This window comes from Oxyura jamaicensis, chromosome 3 (assembly GCF_011077185.1).
Source record: "Oxyura jamaicensis isolate SHBP4307 breed ruddy duck chromosome 3, BPBGC_Ojam_1.0, whole genome shotgun sequence".
Lineage (NCBI taxonomy): Eukaryota > Metazoa > Chordata > Aves > Anseriformes > Anatidae > Oxyura > Oxyura jamaicensis.
Window position 1 is genome coordinate 53,728,770 of NC_048895.1, and position 16,772 is coordinate 53,745,541.

Consider the following 16,772-nt stretch of genomic DNA (forward strand, 5'->3'; position numbering starts at 1 on the left):
TTTGTTAATAGAAAAGCACAGAATGAAAGATTTGAATCATGTTTCATCTCAAACTGTGTATGCATACCCCGTGTTGTTCATGAAGATACTTACCCCATACCATGGATTATTAAACCAATAAAGAAAACCACAAAGAGGTGGTGGGTATACCAGAACACCTCATAGCATGACCTTCTGATGAGCTCTGTGGATGAAGTCATGATCAAAACAAGAGCCACAGTTATCACAACTCCAGTTACTCCAGCTATGGTGGTCAGCACCTCTCTTGTTGTATTCTAGAATGAGCATATATTGTTACTATTACTATTGTTGGTGTTGTTACTACTATTTTCACTGTTAATATTGTTACTGTGGTTACTATTATATATGAAGTCAAATTCTACAATGTATTTTCAGCATAGGAAAAAAAACATAAGACACACAGGTAAGGCAAACTTCAAGATCATGGAAAAACATCCCCCTGTTCTATTTCTATTCAGGTTTATCCCAAACAGATGTGTAAATATTTGCTTCCACTTATTTGTTTCAAGAATTAAAAGGAGGAAATTAAGCAGTCTCAGTTGTACTTTTATCTATTTATCTTATGCAAAAGTGTCTCAGAAAAAAAAAAAAAGAAAAAAGAGAAACAGATTAGAGAAAAGAGAAGATTAAGCTTAGAGATGTAGTAACCAAAACAACACTACAAACTGTCCTATTCATATGAGGGTGAAAAGTGAGATGCTAAGACACCTGCAAACTGTATGGCTTTTCTGTGCTTTTTTTTATCTCAAAGCCTGTGAGTTTTTAGCAGCCCTGAAATGGTGCATAAAAATGGCATGCTCTCATTTATTTGTTCCTTACATTTACCTGTATAGTCATTGGTTTTTTACTTTTTTGAAAGACAAGTTTATGTCTTATATTTATATACACTTTTTTTTTTTTTTTTTTTTTTTTTTTTTTTTGCTTTTCAGCATTGAAAAATTAATATTCTGGGCTACATCAGGTTTCTTTTTTGTTCATGACTCACAGACATCAGCACAGGTCTGTTACATCTGTCTAAACCCACCAAAATAAACTGAAGTGAGAATGAAGATGTATTTTGAACACAACAGTCAGATGCTGATTTCAGAAAGTGCAAATCATGAAGAACAGCAGTAAAAATCTCACATACAAGATGAGACTCAAGCTAAATATGCCAGCAGAGTGTAAATGAAGTCTCTATTTGGCCTGCAAAGCATATATGTGTATCTGTTTTTTTTCTGGGGCTGATGTGCAAGAATGAGGGAACTGAGCATGCCTACTGGATCATGAATTGATTCTACAGCTTAATACCTTAAGAAAAAAGAAAAAAAACAACACATATTGTGCTTCAAAGTGCACTCATCTGATATGGAAATGCTAGAGGTGATAAAATTCCACAATATCATTTTTACAGTTACTTTTTACAGTAAAATCATTCTTTCAAATGTTCACACTTGACAGCACACAACACATTTTCAAATTGGTGCCTGTGAAGAGTGTATTCAGATTCTTCTACATATTAACAGGATTGATCTAGGTGATATTTTGAACATTTCCACTACAGTGGCTAGTTTGAATGTTGAGATGAAACAAGGAAAAATGTCAAAGACACTTAGTACATCGCTACTGGAGGGTTAAAATGGAACAGAAAAGAAACCCGAATTGTTGTTCTCAGAACTTTCTTCTCTGAAGTTAGAAGAAATCTTTTCTTTGCTTTCCTTCATAATTTATTAATTCTGAGTATAGCTACTAAGACAGAAGTGTGAGATAAAAGAAATATAAATATTAGAGGTTAGAGTATAATCTAGGCTGTAAATTAGAAAGTAATTGTGGGTTCTATTCCTATGAAAAATCTGGGAAAGAATCTCAGAAAATGCTAGCTTTCCTTCTCAAAGGTGTTTAGGACCTTAATGTTAATTAGAAGCCTACCTATCAATTATATTACCATGGGAAGACATAGTGGAGAAAAAAAATGCATACTAGAAGTCAGTAGGTTGCAATTCAGTACTGTGAGCTCTGCTATGTTCTGGGGGAGCATTTCAAATGTAAGTGGTGAGAACAGGCACCGAGTATTCAGAGAGACTAAGCAGCTTTGTCCTTCCTCACCGTTCTGCTTTGGCTATTTTCTCAGCACTAACATCCAGACTTTTGTATTCATAATCTTGAGACCATTGATTTGCTTATTTTTCTTCAAACTTAAGAAATGTTTATTTGTTTGTTTTGAAAGATACAGAAGTCACATTATCTAAACTGGAGAAGAATGGAGAAAAAACAAGACAAAAAGCCTTGTAACTGAAAAGCACTATGAAATCTTCTGATGGTTGTCCAGCCATCATCTAACTTTGTTTCTGATTGAAAGGCCCCCAGTCCATGATGTTCAAACAGCCTTCACTATATGCTAGATATGCAGGAATTTCCTCAAGAGCAGAAGCAATACATATGGGAGTCTTGGCAGGACACACAGCATACAGCAGAGTACACAGGGAAACAGATAGCATCTGATGTACAGTATAATGTAATAACGAAAAAAGCAGAACAACTTTTGCATGTTTTACACTCATGCATTGCAGAAAGACGGTGTTTCTCTTTACCTCATGAGTATTTTAAGGAAGATCTCCACCCATGCTGAGAGCAATCAGAGGCATTTGTTTGCAGGGCTGAAGTGCCCGTAGTCCTGCATGCACTGTCCCTAGCTTCCCAAGACACATAGACAACAAGCCTCTGGATGTTGCATATTATTTTCCCTGGGCAGCCACACTCTACATGTAATGGGACAGAACCAACCCCCAGACAGTGAAGATAACACTTGGGGAAAGGCAAGTAAAAACTATGACAGAAATGTTATGTACTATTGCTGTTTTTTTCCTTTGTTTGCTTATCTTTCTAGAAGGAGGAAGAAAGAAAAAGAGAGAAGTTCTGTTTGCTCTATGTATTTATAGTTTACTTTAGTTCTTTAAATTCCTTGCAGGTTTATTTCATTGTCTACTATTCATGACACTCCTTACTCTCCCCCCAAGCTGTCTCCTGACAAACTAATTAAAATACTATAGACATTTCTTTGAGCTTAGTAACCTGAAAATTGCAGCTCTGAGTAAGTGTTTTCAGCTGAAATTGAGGTTAACCTCTGGCAGCACCTTCTCGCTCTGGTTATAAGGCTTTGAAATATAGTTTTCCCGACAATAGAATACACAGAGGAAATTTTTTTTCATGAGGAAAACCAAAAAGTGGCAGCTTACCATTTCGTAGGTTCTGATTGGGTTCAAGTAGCTTTCATTTGGGCTCTTGCCAAGGCCAGAAAGTTTTTTCTGTAACTCCCCTGCTTCTTTTGACTGGCTGTTATGATACCGCTCAATGTTGATCAAGTGGGCAACAATATGGATGGCTGCATTAGGGAAGAATGGGGCAAAATTAGACTCGCTTGCATGTGTCTGCTGCACCAGAAGGAGCTTCATTAAGCACACTCCAGGCTATTTGAAAAGCCTGTGAATGGATCAAGAGCATTGCATGGAATAAACTGAAAATTTCATCTTATATATGTTTCATAAGTTGCAACTGCTTCAAACTGGAGAGGAAAAGAATTGCTCCATGGTCATCTCCTATGTTTACAGTCAAGTGTCCTTCAGGCTTTGGTGTCACTGAAGGTGAACCTCTTGAGAGATGACATAAAGGTGGTTGCTTCTCTTTTTAAAGAGTATGAAATAAACTAATTAAAATGTTTTGTTTGTTTGTTTGTTTTAATTTATAGACTAAGAAGTGTCAAGGCCTAATTTTGGTTCACAAGACTCTACCTTGCCCATTTCAGGCACAGACTATGTTGCAGCTTGAAATAAGAAGATTTCAAAATTCAAAATCTTCCCTTATCAATGAGCCAAGCAGATATAGTATCATGCTATGCTGGTGGAGCCTGGGAAAACCATAGCAACTACGATTTTTAAGGAAGAGGTCTGAATCAAAAGATTAGCTCTGATTTGCCCTGAGATTAATATATCACCTCTACTTCTAGCCTGCTCCCAAAAGGGATAGCAAATGGCCAGTTTAGAAAAGTGTCTGAGTGAAGGAAGAACTCTCACATAATCCTTTTCCTGAGTAGGAAGCTGATAATTTCAAAAGAGGAAAAATTACTTTGTTTTATTATTAGCTAACATAGATAAAGTCATAATCATGCTAGGTGTAGGATTTCACAGTTTTCAGTATGAGAGATTCTCAAATCCATTACAGGCAAGTTGTAATTAAGGCAAAGTATTAAATGGTGAAGGATGAAAAAAAACATGAAAAACAATTATGTGTTTACAGTAGAGCTATTAGGATACACTATTTCTAATTTTTATAATTAGTTTCCCGTCACTATCTCTCCTTCAGTGTTTACCTTTTACTGTCCCTGACCATCAAAAAAAAAACTTTCTAAAAAACAGTATTTGTAGCAAAACCATTACAATCTGCTTCCCTGAAATATATTCTCTCTAAAGAAAAATATTTTTCTCTTTTTCCTCTTTTCCTTTTTATTTTTTTGTTCTCTCCCCTGTTTTAATCATTACTCCTTGCACAAAAGTAATACCTTACTGCACTAGTCATTTTGTAATTATAGTTGTAAACACAGGGTTTAATACATAATAATTTTGGTATTGCAATTCTTTTAGATGCCTATCCACTTAGTGAACTCTCTCACTCCCTATGCAGTTCCTACACATCATGTGGAAAGAGCTACAGGCACAGGTATATAAGTTAAGGCAGGATGCTGGCCATGGAAGTGCTTAAAGCATCTAGGGCAAAAAGGTGGAATATTGCACTCTGTCCCCCAGCGGCATCTGTTCAGGCTGGAGAGAGGTTATTTACACTCTGTTCTGATGGGATCCTTTTAGAGCACTGGTTGCTCCAAACATGCTCTGATTATCAGATTGTCATACAGAAGGTATGACATACAAAATGTACATACAAAATGTAATGTCATTTTATGTGAAAAACCTAATTTAAGTCCTTACTATATGCAACTTAGAACCAAACCAAACTGGGAACTTAAACCAAAGCACATGTTCTAGTCACCAGACTGACTGGGTATTCTCTTCTGAGCTATTTCTGATGAAACCCGTAATAAAAATAATCAACAATTTATTGTCATCCCGAGTGAATATCCTGAGCACCCACAATGCAACACCAAAACCCCATTTTTTCTGAATCTTTGTTCCAACAAATAATGAATTCATACAAACTAGAATAGCTTCAGCAGTATGTAGACTGAATCCAAAAGGGTATAAACTGCACAGATATAAAATGAGACTGAAATTAGAAGACAAGTTCAAGCCACCAAAGGAATGAGACTCTAAAATAACCTTTCAATAAACTGGATAATGGGATCAAGCAATCTAAGAAGCTTTAGGCTGAAGGTTGGTCATTGTATAAAATAAAGTATATGACGTGACTGCCAGCATTAGAGGATATTGGGCTTGTTGACCCAGCATGTCCTCTGTACATCATAATGTATTAGATGTTGCATGCAAAACAGCCTGGCCACCGCCAGGCTTGAGGTGCTTGCTGCAGCCGTGCCCTCAGTATGCTGGAAGATTGCATGAGACCATGAACAGGGAGGGAGATGTGCGGATGCAGACTGGCAGAACCCAACTGCTTGAGAGTCTCCAAGCTGCAGGGTTTAGGTGGCAGCTGTGTGGGGGCTGTGGCAATCTGTTCCCAAGAGTACAACTGATATATAAGCAGTATATAAACATTGTTTATGTATTTAAGTGTAACAGCATTTTTAAATGCTGAGTGGGAAGGAGGGAGCTGTTCCTATGTGGAGCTCCTTTCTGAACAGATGTTTTGGCCTGGTAAGGATGTTATCAGATCCAGCTGGAAGGGAACCAAGTCATTGCTTGATGCAGACCCAATTTCTCTGACATCTGAAAAAGCTCACTTGGAGGGTAGAATTGAAGTTGTGGAGCTGTATGCTGCTTGTAGTCCTGTGTCTGACCATGGGAAAGAGGAGAAAAAAAAATCCAAGGTTGGGAAGCCCTGACAGTGAATCTCTGAGTGGACTTCCATTAAGGAGTTTTATCTTGGCATCTGCAAGTGATTACTGGAGCAATCAGTAATGGTACTTGGACTTCTTTTTCCCTATACCTGGGCTTTAAAACTCTGACATAGTGTAAACAGTCACCACAGCCTTGAGACCACATGAATTTCACACAGTTCTGATCCAAAGCGTTGTCTTACCAAGGGCTCCCTGCAGCAAATAAACTACAGGTTTTGAACTACACTTTTTCACTTTAGAATAGAAACATTGACTAGATTGGAGGTTTGAATCTGTGCTCATAGTATATTTTGTTTTGCCTTCAAAATATCTAAATCTAAAAAGAATGGATATTGCACATTGTGAAGTCTTCATGCAAAATGAACACATTTCTGTTGTTTAAAAAGCTGCCAAATTGTGCGCTTTCCTCAAAGTGCAGTGATGTCTAGTCACATGAGCAGTGACAGGAAACTCAGTGCTACCTACAATATGATGAGTGCCTAAAATGAGATGAAGTGGTACTTTCTGCCTGAACAATAGAAGGCCATGCTTTTTAAAGTATTTGTTATCCTGCACAAAATAAACAAATAAATAAAATCCCATGGGTTGAATAGACATCAGTTTGCAAGAAGGTCTCTAACCCATGATACATGGAAGGGTAATTATGTGGCAACATATCCCTGGAAGAAGAAATCTGTTATCTGCTCCTTAACCTAGCATGATTTTTCTGTAGGTTATTAAAATACATGGGTTTACTTTTTTTTTTTTTTTTTTTTTTTTTTTTTTTTTTTTAATCCAACTGTATTTTGTTTTGCTTTAATTTAAATGTTACTGTCAATGAAAACATCATCCTACATTCTTCTTAGGGACTTACTCCATTTCCCTTCTGGGTAATATTCTCTCCAACTTTCATCTATCAGGTAGAGGATATTGCAAGTGTGGAAGACTTATGGAAAGAACAGGATAGGCCTCGTCTGCAACCTATTCTGTAGTAGCTGTTAGTGTATAGAATATGGTGATATAATGAAAAATATTAATATTCAAACTAATGTACTGAATATATTGGTTTACCTCTATCTCCCATGATCTTGAATTTTCCCTTGAGTGTCATTAGATTAATATTTCTGTTGTTGTTTTTCTGTGCTGCTAGGAAAAAATGACGCAGTCTAAAAGTGAATTGTAGCTGAATGGTAAGAGTAATGCAAAGATCTAATTCCATTTTTCAATGTGGTTCATTTAATATATAATAATTGTAACAGACTAAAAAATCTGGCACTGAATACATTGCCATTAACTAAAATATTTTGCTTTCCAAAAGTATACTTTCTGAAGGTCTTTTGCATCTGCAGTGTATAGAAATTACAAAGTAATTCCAAAACTAATATGCAAATTTCTGAAATCTGAGTTTACAGCATTTTTGTGTCTTTGTGTGTGTGTGTGCATTTTTTTTTTTTTTTCCTGCATTGCTTAGATAAGCTAATCATGAGAGCAAAGTGTCAGTGTCAGGTACTACATCTTAGGATTTTCAGTTTAATGTTTTTTCCACATTCTGCATGACTAAATATAAAGTACAGAATAAATCATGTAATCATTTAAATAAAGTTTTTTTTTTTTTTTTTTTTTTTTTTTTTTTTAAATCAGTGCATGAAGACTGAAGGATTTCAACCATTGTTTTTAACATCTGGAACCTGTGAAGCACTTAACAAGCATTAATTTGTATTTGACCCTGACATGTTCTATGCAGTCCACCTCTGAGATCAAATAAAAGGTTTTATTGGAAAGAGTGGGGGAGGGAATGTGTTGCTATTAGAGCATGGTGTTTACATATTCTTAAATACAAAGAGAAGTAATTAAATTATCTTGAAAGTCTGGTCAATTTAGCTAGCCTTATTCAGCCAATTGTGCCTTCAGTGAAGCGTGCACAACTCTCATTGAACCAAACAAAAATTGCATGTTTTTATCTGAGGACAACATTTCTTTCTGTCTTTTTCTGCATGCCTGTACAGGATAGTAATCAAATTGAAGCTTGCTGCTAGCAGTTAAATGTTTTGGTTAAAAAACCCATTATGGTCAAAGGGTCAGATCCTGGCCTTTATGACCACAATGAAGAGATCAGCTCTGCAGGAACCTAAAACAAGCACAGGCAATTCTGCCCCTGACCAAAACTGTACTCTTTCAAAACTCAGTGCCTTATGCCATTTCTGGTTACAGACAACACTTAATTCAGCCTTGTGCTGTCTTTGTGGATCAAAAAAGTACAGATTAAGTTACAAGTACAAGACTGACCACACATGAACTTTCATTAGATTTTTATTTTTATTTTTTAATGGTTGTAAACATCAAATGAGAGCTTGACTTGGACCAGTTTTTATCTTAGCTGGAAGCTTATAATCTTTGATGTACTTTTTTTCCTAGTATTTGCACTAGGTCTAGAGCTAAACAATCTGACTGAAAAAAAAAAAAAAAAAAAAAAAAGCTTAATGGAAATTTGATTTTCTGCAATTTCTGGAAGCACGATACTGAGATATCAGCTAAAACTCTTCTGAAGATAAGAGTCTGTTTTCCTGAAAACTTCCTAGTTTACACAAAAAAATGTTACTCAGATCACCAGAGCCCTCCACAAAGGCTCACTACCAAACAATGGTTAAAAATGGAAAAGTGTTCTATTTATTTTTTATTTTTTAATTGTAGATAGTTAAGATCTTGTCAGAAGCCAAACACATCTGGTATCACTGTATTTCTGTCTGCATCTAGCACATTTTTAAAGAGAAATGCACTATGGGAATTTCTAAGGAACAGGAACCACCATTTGAAACAGACAAACTATAAAGAAATCTTCTGTCCTTCCCCTACTTTCCCTTAATTGCTTAAGCTTTATTCATTTCATAATTCAAACACTGTTGCAGCAATATATCTGTATAACCTTTCTGCAAGCATCAAAACAATACAAGGAATGGGTTGTTCTTCAAAACATGCACTGTATGCTAAAGTAAAAAAAAGTTCCCCCAACAGTGCTGGCTTCATAAAATGTATAAGTATACTTTCTTATGACAGTGAAGCCAAAACAGTGAGAGAAAGGAGTTGTAAAAAATGTTATTTACTATCTCTTGTAGATATCTTTAGGTTCAGTGTATTGGCTCTCAACTGCAAAATCCCTTTTTGAATTAGAAAGTATAAAATGATTTGCACTGATTAGACTGAGTGCATGAAACAATGATTTTATTCTAGCAGAATTAGAGGTCCATAAGGAAGATTTATTAGTGGGTGAATAACTCCCAGACAGCTCTTATCATAGACAGGCATGCAGGAAGCCAAACTAAGCAGAATTCCCTTTACTGAATTTTCAATGATGCCCTTGATTATAGATAGCATTATTTACCCTCTCTTCCCTCCAACTTTCCTCTTCCACTAGTCTCTAATTATATCCCTTTATGACCTGACCAATTAAAGCCCGATCTTGAATTTGTATTAGAGCTGATGAAAAATTAAAGATACAGATGTACTTTTTCCAAGGCCACACACACCTCAGCTGAGCTGGCAGACTGCTAGAAGCCAGACAATACTAACGTCACGCTGACTATTTTTAGCATGCTATTAAATAAATATGCTGGAATAACACCACCTGGCAAGCTGAGATGAATGCATGTTACTTTAACAATAAAGAAGTCTACAATTTTATATTGTGAGGATAAGCTTACTGATCTATCTGCAAATTGGTTTAACTTCTTGCTGCCACATTTAAGCTATTGATCATACAGGGGAGAACATTCATTTAACTAAGAATTACTAAATTGCAATAGCCTAATATGAGTTGACTATGCTTCTGTGTAACAAAAGGCAATATTGGTAGTACTTGGATAAATAATGTGTCATTTGAGAGAAAAATGGCATCTACTTATACACCTTTTTAATATTGTTAGATTTTTTTAAAAGGGTCTTGATATACTTGTGGGTATCTCTTTTCTCTGAAAGAAAGAATGCTGGTTTTCTTTCACAATATGTGCTGTAGATTGATTTATTATTATTATTATTATTATTATTATTATTATTATTATTAGTGCATTTGAAATTTATTTCAGACAACTGAGCTTCTGGTCATTCTTTACCCAAGGCTGTCTCTACAATGATGTAGTGTTTTCCCAAACAAGATACTTGCTTTCAACTTATCTGTTAGAGAAGCATGAGTTCATAAGTTGTAGTTTTATTTTTTTTCATCAAATTTCCCTGTATTTGATTTTCTTTCTCAATTATCTCATCAACTATCTGTCCATTTTATATTCTGGAAAAACAAAACAAGCAAACAAACAAACAAAACAACAAAAAACTACTAACATTCAATTTCTCTCTAGAGAGTGACTAAATTAAATAATGGTGTTTTCTGACATTTTATATGAGCTCTGTGTTTGTTGTTGTTGTTGTTGTTGTTGTTTTCTTGGAAATACTGAGGCTATAATGTAATCACCTTTCTGATAGACTTGCATTTCCAAAACGGTCTATCATGGTGCACTAACCAACATTTTTATATAAATGTAAAAAACAAACAACATTCAAAAAAAACAAAAACAAAAACAAATGCACACACACACACAAAAACCATAAAGGCTTTGACTATGCAGTTTTGCTTTCTTTTTGGAGCATGACAAATTATACACCAAGTAGAAGCTGCTTAATTTACATTCCTGGGTTGATTTGTTAATTAGAGAAGCAATGTTGCATTCTGTAGGAATCTGCTATATGCTGAAACTGAATTCTGATAAATGAATGGACATGACAGATAAGTAAATCATCATAATGTGCTATAGGATGCACATTTTCATCCCCCAGCTTTCCACTCTGAATTCTTTAATGCTACATACAAAGGCCAAATTTTAGCTGTTGGTTCCTGATAACAATCCTGACTCCAGATTCTTGTCTCTCTACATGGGGATATTGACTGTCCATATATGCAAAGGAAAGAAGCTCCTAAATACAGACTGAAAAGAATCAGAGAATCAGAGAATCAGAGAATCACAGAACTGTAGGGGTTGGAAGGGACCTCGAAAGATCATCGGGTCCAACCCCCCTGCTAAAGCAGGTTCCTCAGAGCAGGCTGCCCAGGTAGGCGTCCAGGCGGGCCTTGAATATCTCCAGAGAAGAAGACTCCACAACCTCTCTAGGCAGCCTGTTCCAGTGCTCCATCACTCTCACTGTGAAGAAGTTCTTTTGCATGTCAGCGTGGAACTTCCTGTGTTATATCTTGCAGCCATTGCCCCTTGTCCCATCCCCACATCCTTCTGTCTCCCACCCCTCAGATATTTCTACACATTGATAAGATCCTCTCTCAGTCTTCTCTTCTCCAGGCTGAACAGACCCAGGTCTCTCAGCCTTTCTTCATAGGGAAGATACTCCAGGCCTCGTATCATTTTTGTGGCCCTCCGCTGCACTCTTTCCAGGAGATCCCTGTATTTTTTTTACCGGGAAGCCCAGAACTGGACACAGTACTCCAGGTGAGGCCTGACCAGGGCAGAGTAGAGGGGGAGGATCACCTCCCTTGACCTGCTGGCCATGCTCCTTTTAATGCACGCCAGGATCCCATTAGCCCGCTTGGCCACCAAGATTCTTGGTCCAAGATATTGGGGCCAAGATTCACCTGATAGCCCTGGGGTAGAACTTTTACCTTCCGATGTGTTATGATTGTAAATAATCCTGATTAACTCCTGTGTCTCCTTCACCTTTTCTAAGAGAACAATGCTGTCTGACCTAAATCTCTCTCCATCTCTATGTGCTTATGTCCTTCCTCACATTGCCGTTTGTTCTTTCTTTTCTGCATATTGCTCTTTCCCATGCTATCTCCTATTCCCTATATGCAGTCTAAATTCCTCCAAACTTCAGTCCTGTGCAGGTCTTTTAACCATTTTGGGAACAGGAGAGCACTATGTCTTCTTCCCAGCCAGGTGAACGAACACCTATAGATGAATGGTCACAAGAACAAGCAGAACAGAAAACTTCAGATCTCAAGGTGCAGGTTTTCCGTCATAGGGGCAATGAGTTCCCTTTACCCATAACCCATTTTTAAAAAATATTTAGGAAGGTAATATTTTTGAGACAGTTGCTTGCCTCAAAGTCAGATGAAATGTATTACCTGAATGAAAAGTTATAGAAGAAGAGGATGCAGCAGTGGACGGATGAACAATGTGACTTGTAAACAATATTTCCTTAGGAATTCAGACTATGATGCTATTTCATCTACCCATCTACTGTTCTTGGGGATTTAGTGGAATTTACTTACACCAAATATTAAGAACACACAACAAGCTGGTCGCATTAACTAAAGGGCAACTAGTAGTTACTATCCAAATTGAAAGTTTATTAACATGTCAAACTTTTCTCATGGGAAGGAAAAAAAAAAAAAAAAAGGTTACAAATCATTAATCAGCTGGGACTCCAGCACCTATTTACCTATTTAAATTTTCAGTCACCAAATGATTGCACTAAAATAGCACACATCAGAGCAGATGGGGACTACAGAATCACTGTGAAATTCAAAACAGTTCAAAGGCAAAGAAGAAGAACAACAAAGTAAATTAAAGAAAGCTTACTTGCATTTACAGATATTCCATAGGCAACCATCTTGTGAAATATGATGTTTTTGTCAAGCTGTCTCCTCAGTGCTCCTCCACAGCACTTAGTAAAAAAGCAAAAGTTGTTTTATATCATTCCTATTACTACTTGCAGTTCACATTCTGGAGAGGAGAGCAGAGTTCAGTACATTTCAAAATCTAATTTTGAAGGAATTTGGTGGAAGTTCTGATTCAAACTTAACTTTGGGGTTTAAGTAACTGTTTTCAGCTTAGTGACACTCCAGGTTTTCTTAAAACTATTCAGTCTATGAGGGGCTCAGAATCAGGTTGGGCAAAACTCTGCTGCTTTTCTCTGTGACATTTATGTGTTTTATCTAGGCTTGGTACTCATTTGCTGACATAAAAACACAAGACCTGGCTGCATGCATAACCAGGCTGGGCCACCACTGCTTGCAAGCTCAGAACTTACAATGAAAACATTCTTGTTGCTTTCACGGAATGCAGACCCCAGGATGGTGAGACTGTCTAGAGTTTGGGTGGTTGCATGCCTGTGCATTACTGAGCCATCTTTCCATTACAGGATGTGCTAGACGCTGGCATGCTGGTGGGCAGCTGAGTGGCTCTGTGCAGAACCCACCTGGGTGGGCTGCAGTGAGCCAAAGCTAACACGCTCTGCTGGAGCCTGGACAGCACTGGCAGGTCTAACTCAGCCTCTGAGGTGTATGCTGGCTGTCTGGATTGCTCATTTGGCCTGGCAAATTGCCATGCCAAAGATCCTGATATGTATCCACGTTGCTTCCCAACTAACAAATGATCCAAAAATCTGGAGCATGTGGGGTGGCAATGATTTTTGGAAGGTCATTGGATCAAGCCCTGAGCTGACCATGTTGAAGCCAGTCACATTGCTTCCTACCAAGGGCAGAATATTGTTCAGAAAATCAAAATTCTAATAATCTGTGAGAAGAGTTTCAGTTCTCCAAGTTCTCAGACAGCATTTAAGTGGGCATGGAAATATTTTATAATTCACAAAGTCCAGGAAGATTTTTTTGCTTAAATTCTCAGGTCTTAGACTCAAAAAGTTATAAAACAGTATGAATTCCAAACCCCTAAAGACCATTTGAAATGTAACAGCACTCTGAAGAAAAAATAAAAATAAAAAAGCAGAACTGAAAATAATAACAAGCTTACAGTAAAAGAAATTAATGCTATGATTTCTAAATTCCATTTGCTCTTTGAGTCAGGAAGTGATCAGTGATTTTTTACCTAAAATAGTGGTATTGGAATTGCTCTGACTGTAATAGTTCACTGCAAGCTGAAGCTATAGCTAGTAGAGATAAAGCCATAAGTACTTCCTATGTGTGATGCCGAGGTTAATGTAAATGCCTCTGAGCAGATGACAACTCAATTACAAATACTCATGTTTACAAGAAGAGAAGACCTAAATGGTGGCCACTCAGTCAAAAGGGTTTAAACATGTTCCTTATTATCCTTGTGACACATTTATCTGTACATTTCCTCTCACTGATTTTCACTTTGCAGTTACACAGGATACTCATGATGGATACATATTGTCTCCATTTGGCGGAGTTGCATTCTTATTCCCCTTTTTGTAGCTCCTCACTTTTCACTTCATGACACCATGCTATGCAGTGGCTGCCAAAATCAGTGTTGCATTCAGTGCTGTGTTAAATAAGCCATTTGTTTCTCCTCAGTCATGAATACTGACAATTTAAATAGTAATAGCCAGGCAGCAATGTACAAACTTGTCTATCAAAAATTAAAGTTCCTTGGAAATTGTTTGATATGGACAATATTGCTGAACTGCAGAAGTAAAAAGGGGAGGATAATATGTCTATTTGAGAAATGGTACTTACAATGTTTGCTCCTCTTAAGAATGAAATAAGATTTCTACTGACTGGTAACAGGATTAGCATGCAGTTAAAATTAAGGCACGTTGCAGAAGCTCTTGCCCAAGCCAGCGTTGACTGTGTATATAACAGTATAAAGAAATTAGATTATAAGTTTGGTACAGTAAGAAAAAAAAAGAGAAAATGAAAAGGAAATACTACAGTAACTACAGCAATACTTTTATATGTGAAAATTACTGTTGAAGTATCAAAAAAATACTATCACGAAATCTGTGAATAAAATCAAACTATGCATACATTCTTCTTGTGGAGCACTTTAACAATCAAATTTGTACTTACTCCCAGCATAGTCCGTGTATAAGTGTAAGCATCTTCATCTTCATACCAATGGAAGGTATCAATAAACAAATATAAATTCAATCCCAGCCACACCAACTACAAAGCAGACAGGCTGCAGATTAGTGAGTAGATTTAGAGTATTTTTAGTGCATATAAAACTGGTTATGGTTATAGTTTGAAAAGTATCTGAGAGATACTTCAAAATCAGTGTGCAATGCAGCTCTTGATCACAGATGACAGAAATCACAAATGCCTGCTGGAATGAGGCTATCTTAGCAAATGCAGGATTATAGCCCTATCCCCACATCCCCAACAGAGGATATAGATGACATTTACTGTGTGATGGTAAACTTGATCTTAAACACAGAGCTTAGTCTGGTCTCTAAAAAGGCAATAAAAGCTAAAATTAAAGAATTCCAGAAATGGAGGGAGTTAGGAGCTAAGGAAATTCCTTTCTCTTCCCCCCATGCTTTCAGCAAAGCCCCTGAAAATGATACAGAATATAACTGAATCCCAATTCCAAACCCCAGTTGCCTTTATCCGAGGAGTAATGTATACGGACTTAGAAATAATTAAAAATAAAACAGTTAGACTTTAAATTGTTTTTAAGACTAGTTATAAAAAGGCTGCTGAATATTTTATAGCAAGTTTTACATTTAGCTTGGGAGTATTACTGTAAGCAAACCATAAAATGTCTTTTAAACAAGCTTAAAATATTTATATATATCCAATTATTTTTTTTCTTTTCTTTTTAATACTAAAAATACTCACTAATAACAGGACAGAGAGTTTTTCATTCAAAATCCAACATGCCATCCTGAGTGCCTCTTCCTATGCTACGAGCAGGTGACTCTTGCCTTGTAGTGTAACCTGAGTTCTCTATCCATTCCTCGGGCTTTTCTACTAACTCCTTTTGTCTTTAGGTTTTAATAAGCACCTAGTAGGAGCAAGAGCTCTCTAGGAATTTTCTAATTAAGGACTCTGCAACAAGAGCAGATCACCCAAGTGACGTGTCTCGTGACCTGTGTAAATAAAATGCTGGTCATTGTCCAGTCCTTCTCCTCAAAGTTATTTCTCAGCAAATGAGAGATGCTGTCACTAAATTGTCCTCTTGTACTGACATTGTCCTGTTTGCTTTTTCTTTTCTTTCACTTTTTTTTTTTTTTTTTTCAATTTGAGCAGAATATCACAGTTCTTTGTGATTTTTCTTCTAATTTAGCAGCAAATGAGAGTATCCCTTATGTGTGCATAACTGTACTCAGAACTGCTAAAACAACAACAAACAAACAAACAAAACCCACCACACAACAAAAACTTGGAGGTGGCAAAGTCACCCAGTCAGGATTCAGGAATTGTCAGAATAAAAAGTGCCCCTGTAACATTCATCTGTATTTCTTGTGACTATGGTAATGTTAAAATGCATGATCATTTTTAATTAAGTTGACTGCAATGAAAAATAAGCAGTTACTTTCTCCTATTACTCTTGGGTATAAGGACACAAATCCTGCTTCCTTCCCTCTCTTCTAGGAGGAGAGAAGAAACAAATAATTTCCTCCCAGGCTTCCCTGTCAAGCCTCACAAACTTCAGCTGCCTTCATCCATTATCTGTGAGGGGAGGATGCCTATTTCAGAGGTCTGAGCACAGAAGGATTAGGAAAGCTATATATGTGGCTAAATCAGCCTGGCAGGTGGCTCTTCATGTTCTCCTGACCCTGCTCCCACAATTCGTCTGCTGATGTGGTTTTGGCAGCACTTAAGGTACTCAGAAAATACAAGCCTCTTTCAATGCAATACACAAATACTGTCCAGGGCTAGAGTTTTCTTGTTTTTCTAGGATTTGTTTTTATTTACAAAACCAGATGTTTCTGTTCCGCCAAGTTTGTCCTGAGGATGTTCAGCTATTTCCTTCTCCTCAGAGCAAGTTCCAGCAAGGATTTAATGAGCCACCTGCAAAAATGGGTGAGCAGGACTCAATATCTATCAGAAAGATCAAAACCTTTTGGC

The 16,772-nt window shown here is 36.9% G+C and overlaps 1 protein-coding gene across 3 annotated transcripts in view; it reads right to left on the reverse strand.

Annotated features, from left to right (window-relative positions):
- The window catches only part of NOX3 (NADPH oxidase 3), a 43,326-nt gene extending 27,394 nt beyond the window's left edge, over positions 1-15,932 (reverse strand). For 2 of the 3 annotated variants that reach the window (XM_035322455.1, XM_035322454.1), the window contains exons 1-6: positions 15,540-15,932; positions 14,769-14,864; positions 14,436-14,546; positions 12,580-12,664; positions 3,237-3,382; positions 94-275 (exon numbers count right to left, since the gene is read on the reverse strand). In XM_035322455.1, the coding sequence (XP_035178346.1) occupies positions 94-275; positions 3,237-3,382; positions 12,580-12,664; positions 14,436-14,546; positions 14,769-14,864; positions 15,540-15,584 (665 nt within the window). In that variant the 5' untranslated portion in view covers positions 15,585-15,932. The remainder of the gene's footprint in view (positions 1-93; positions 276-3,236; positions 3,383-12,579; positions 12,665-14,435; positions 14,547-14,768; positions 14,865-15,539) is intronic. The other variant, XM_035322456.1, reaches the window with a different exon arrangement.
- Positions 15,933-16,772: the final 840 nt, after the last annotated feature.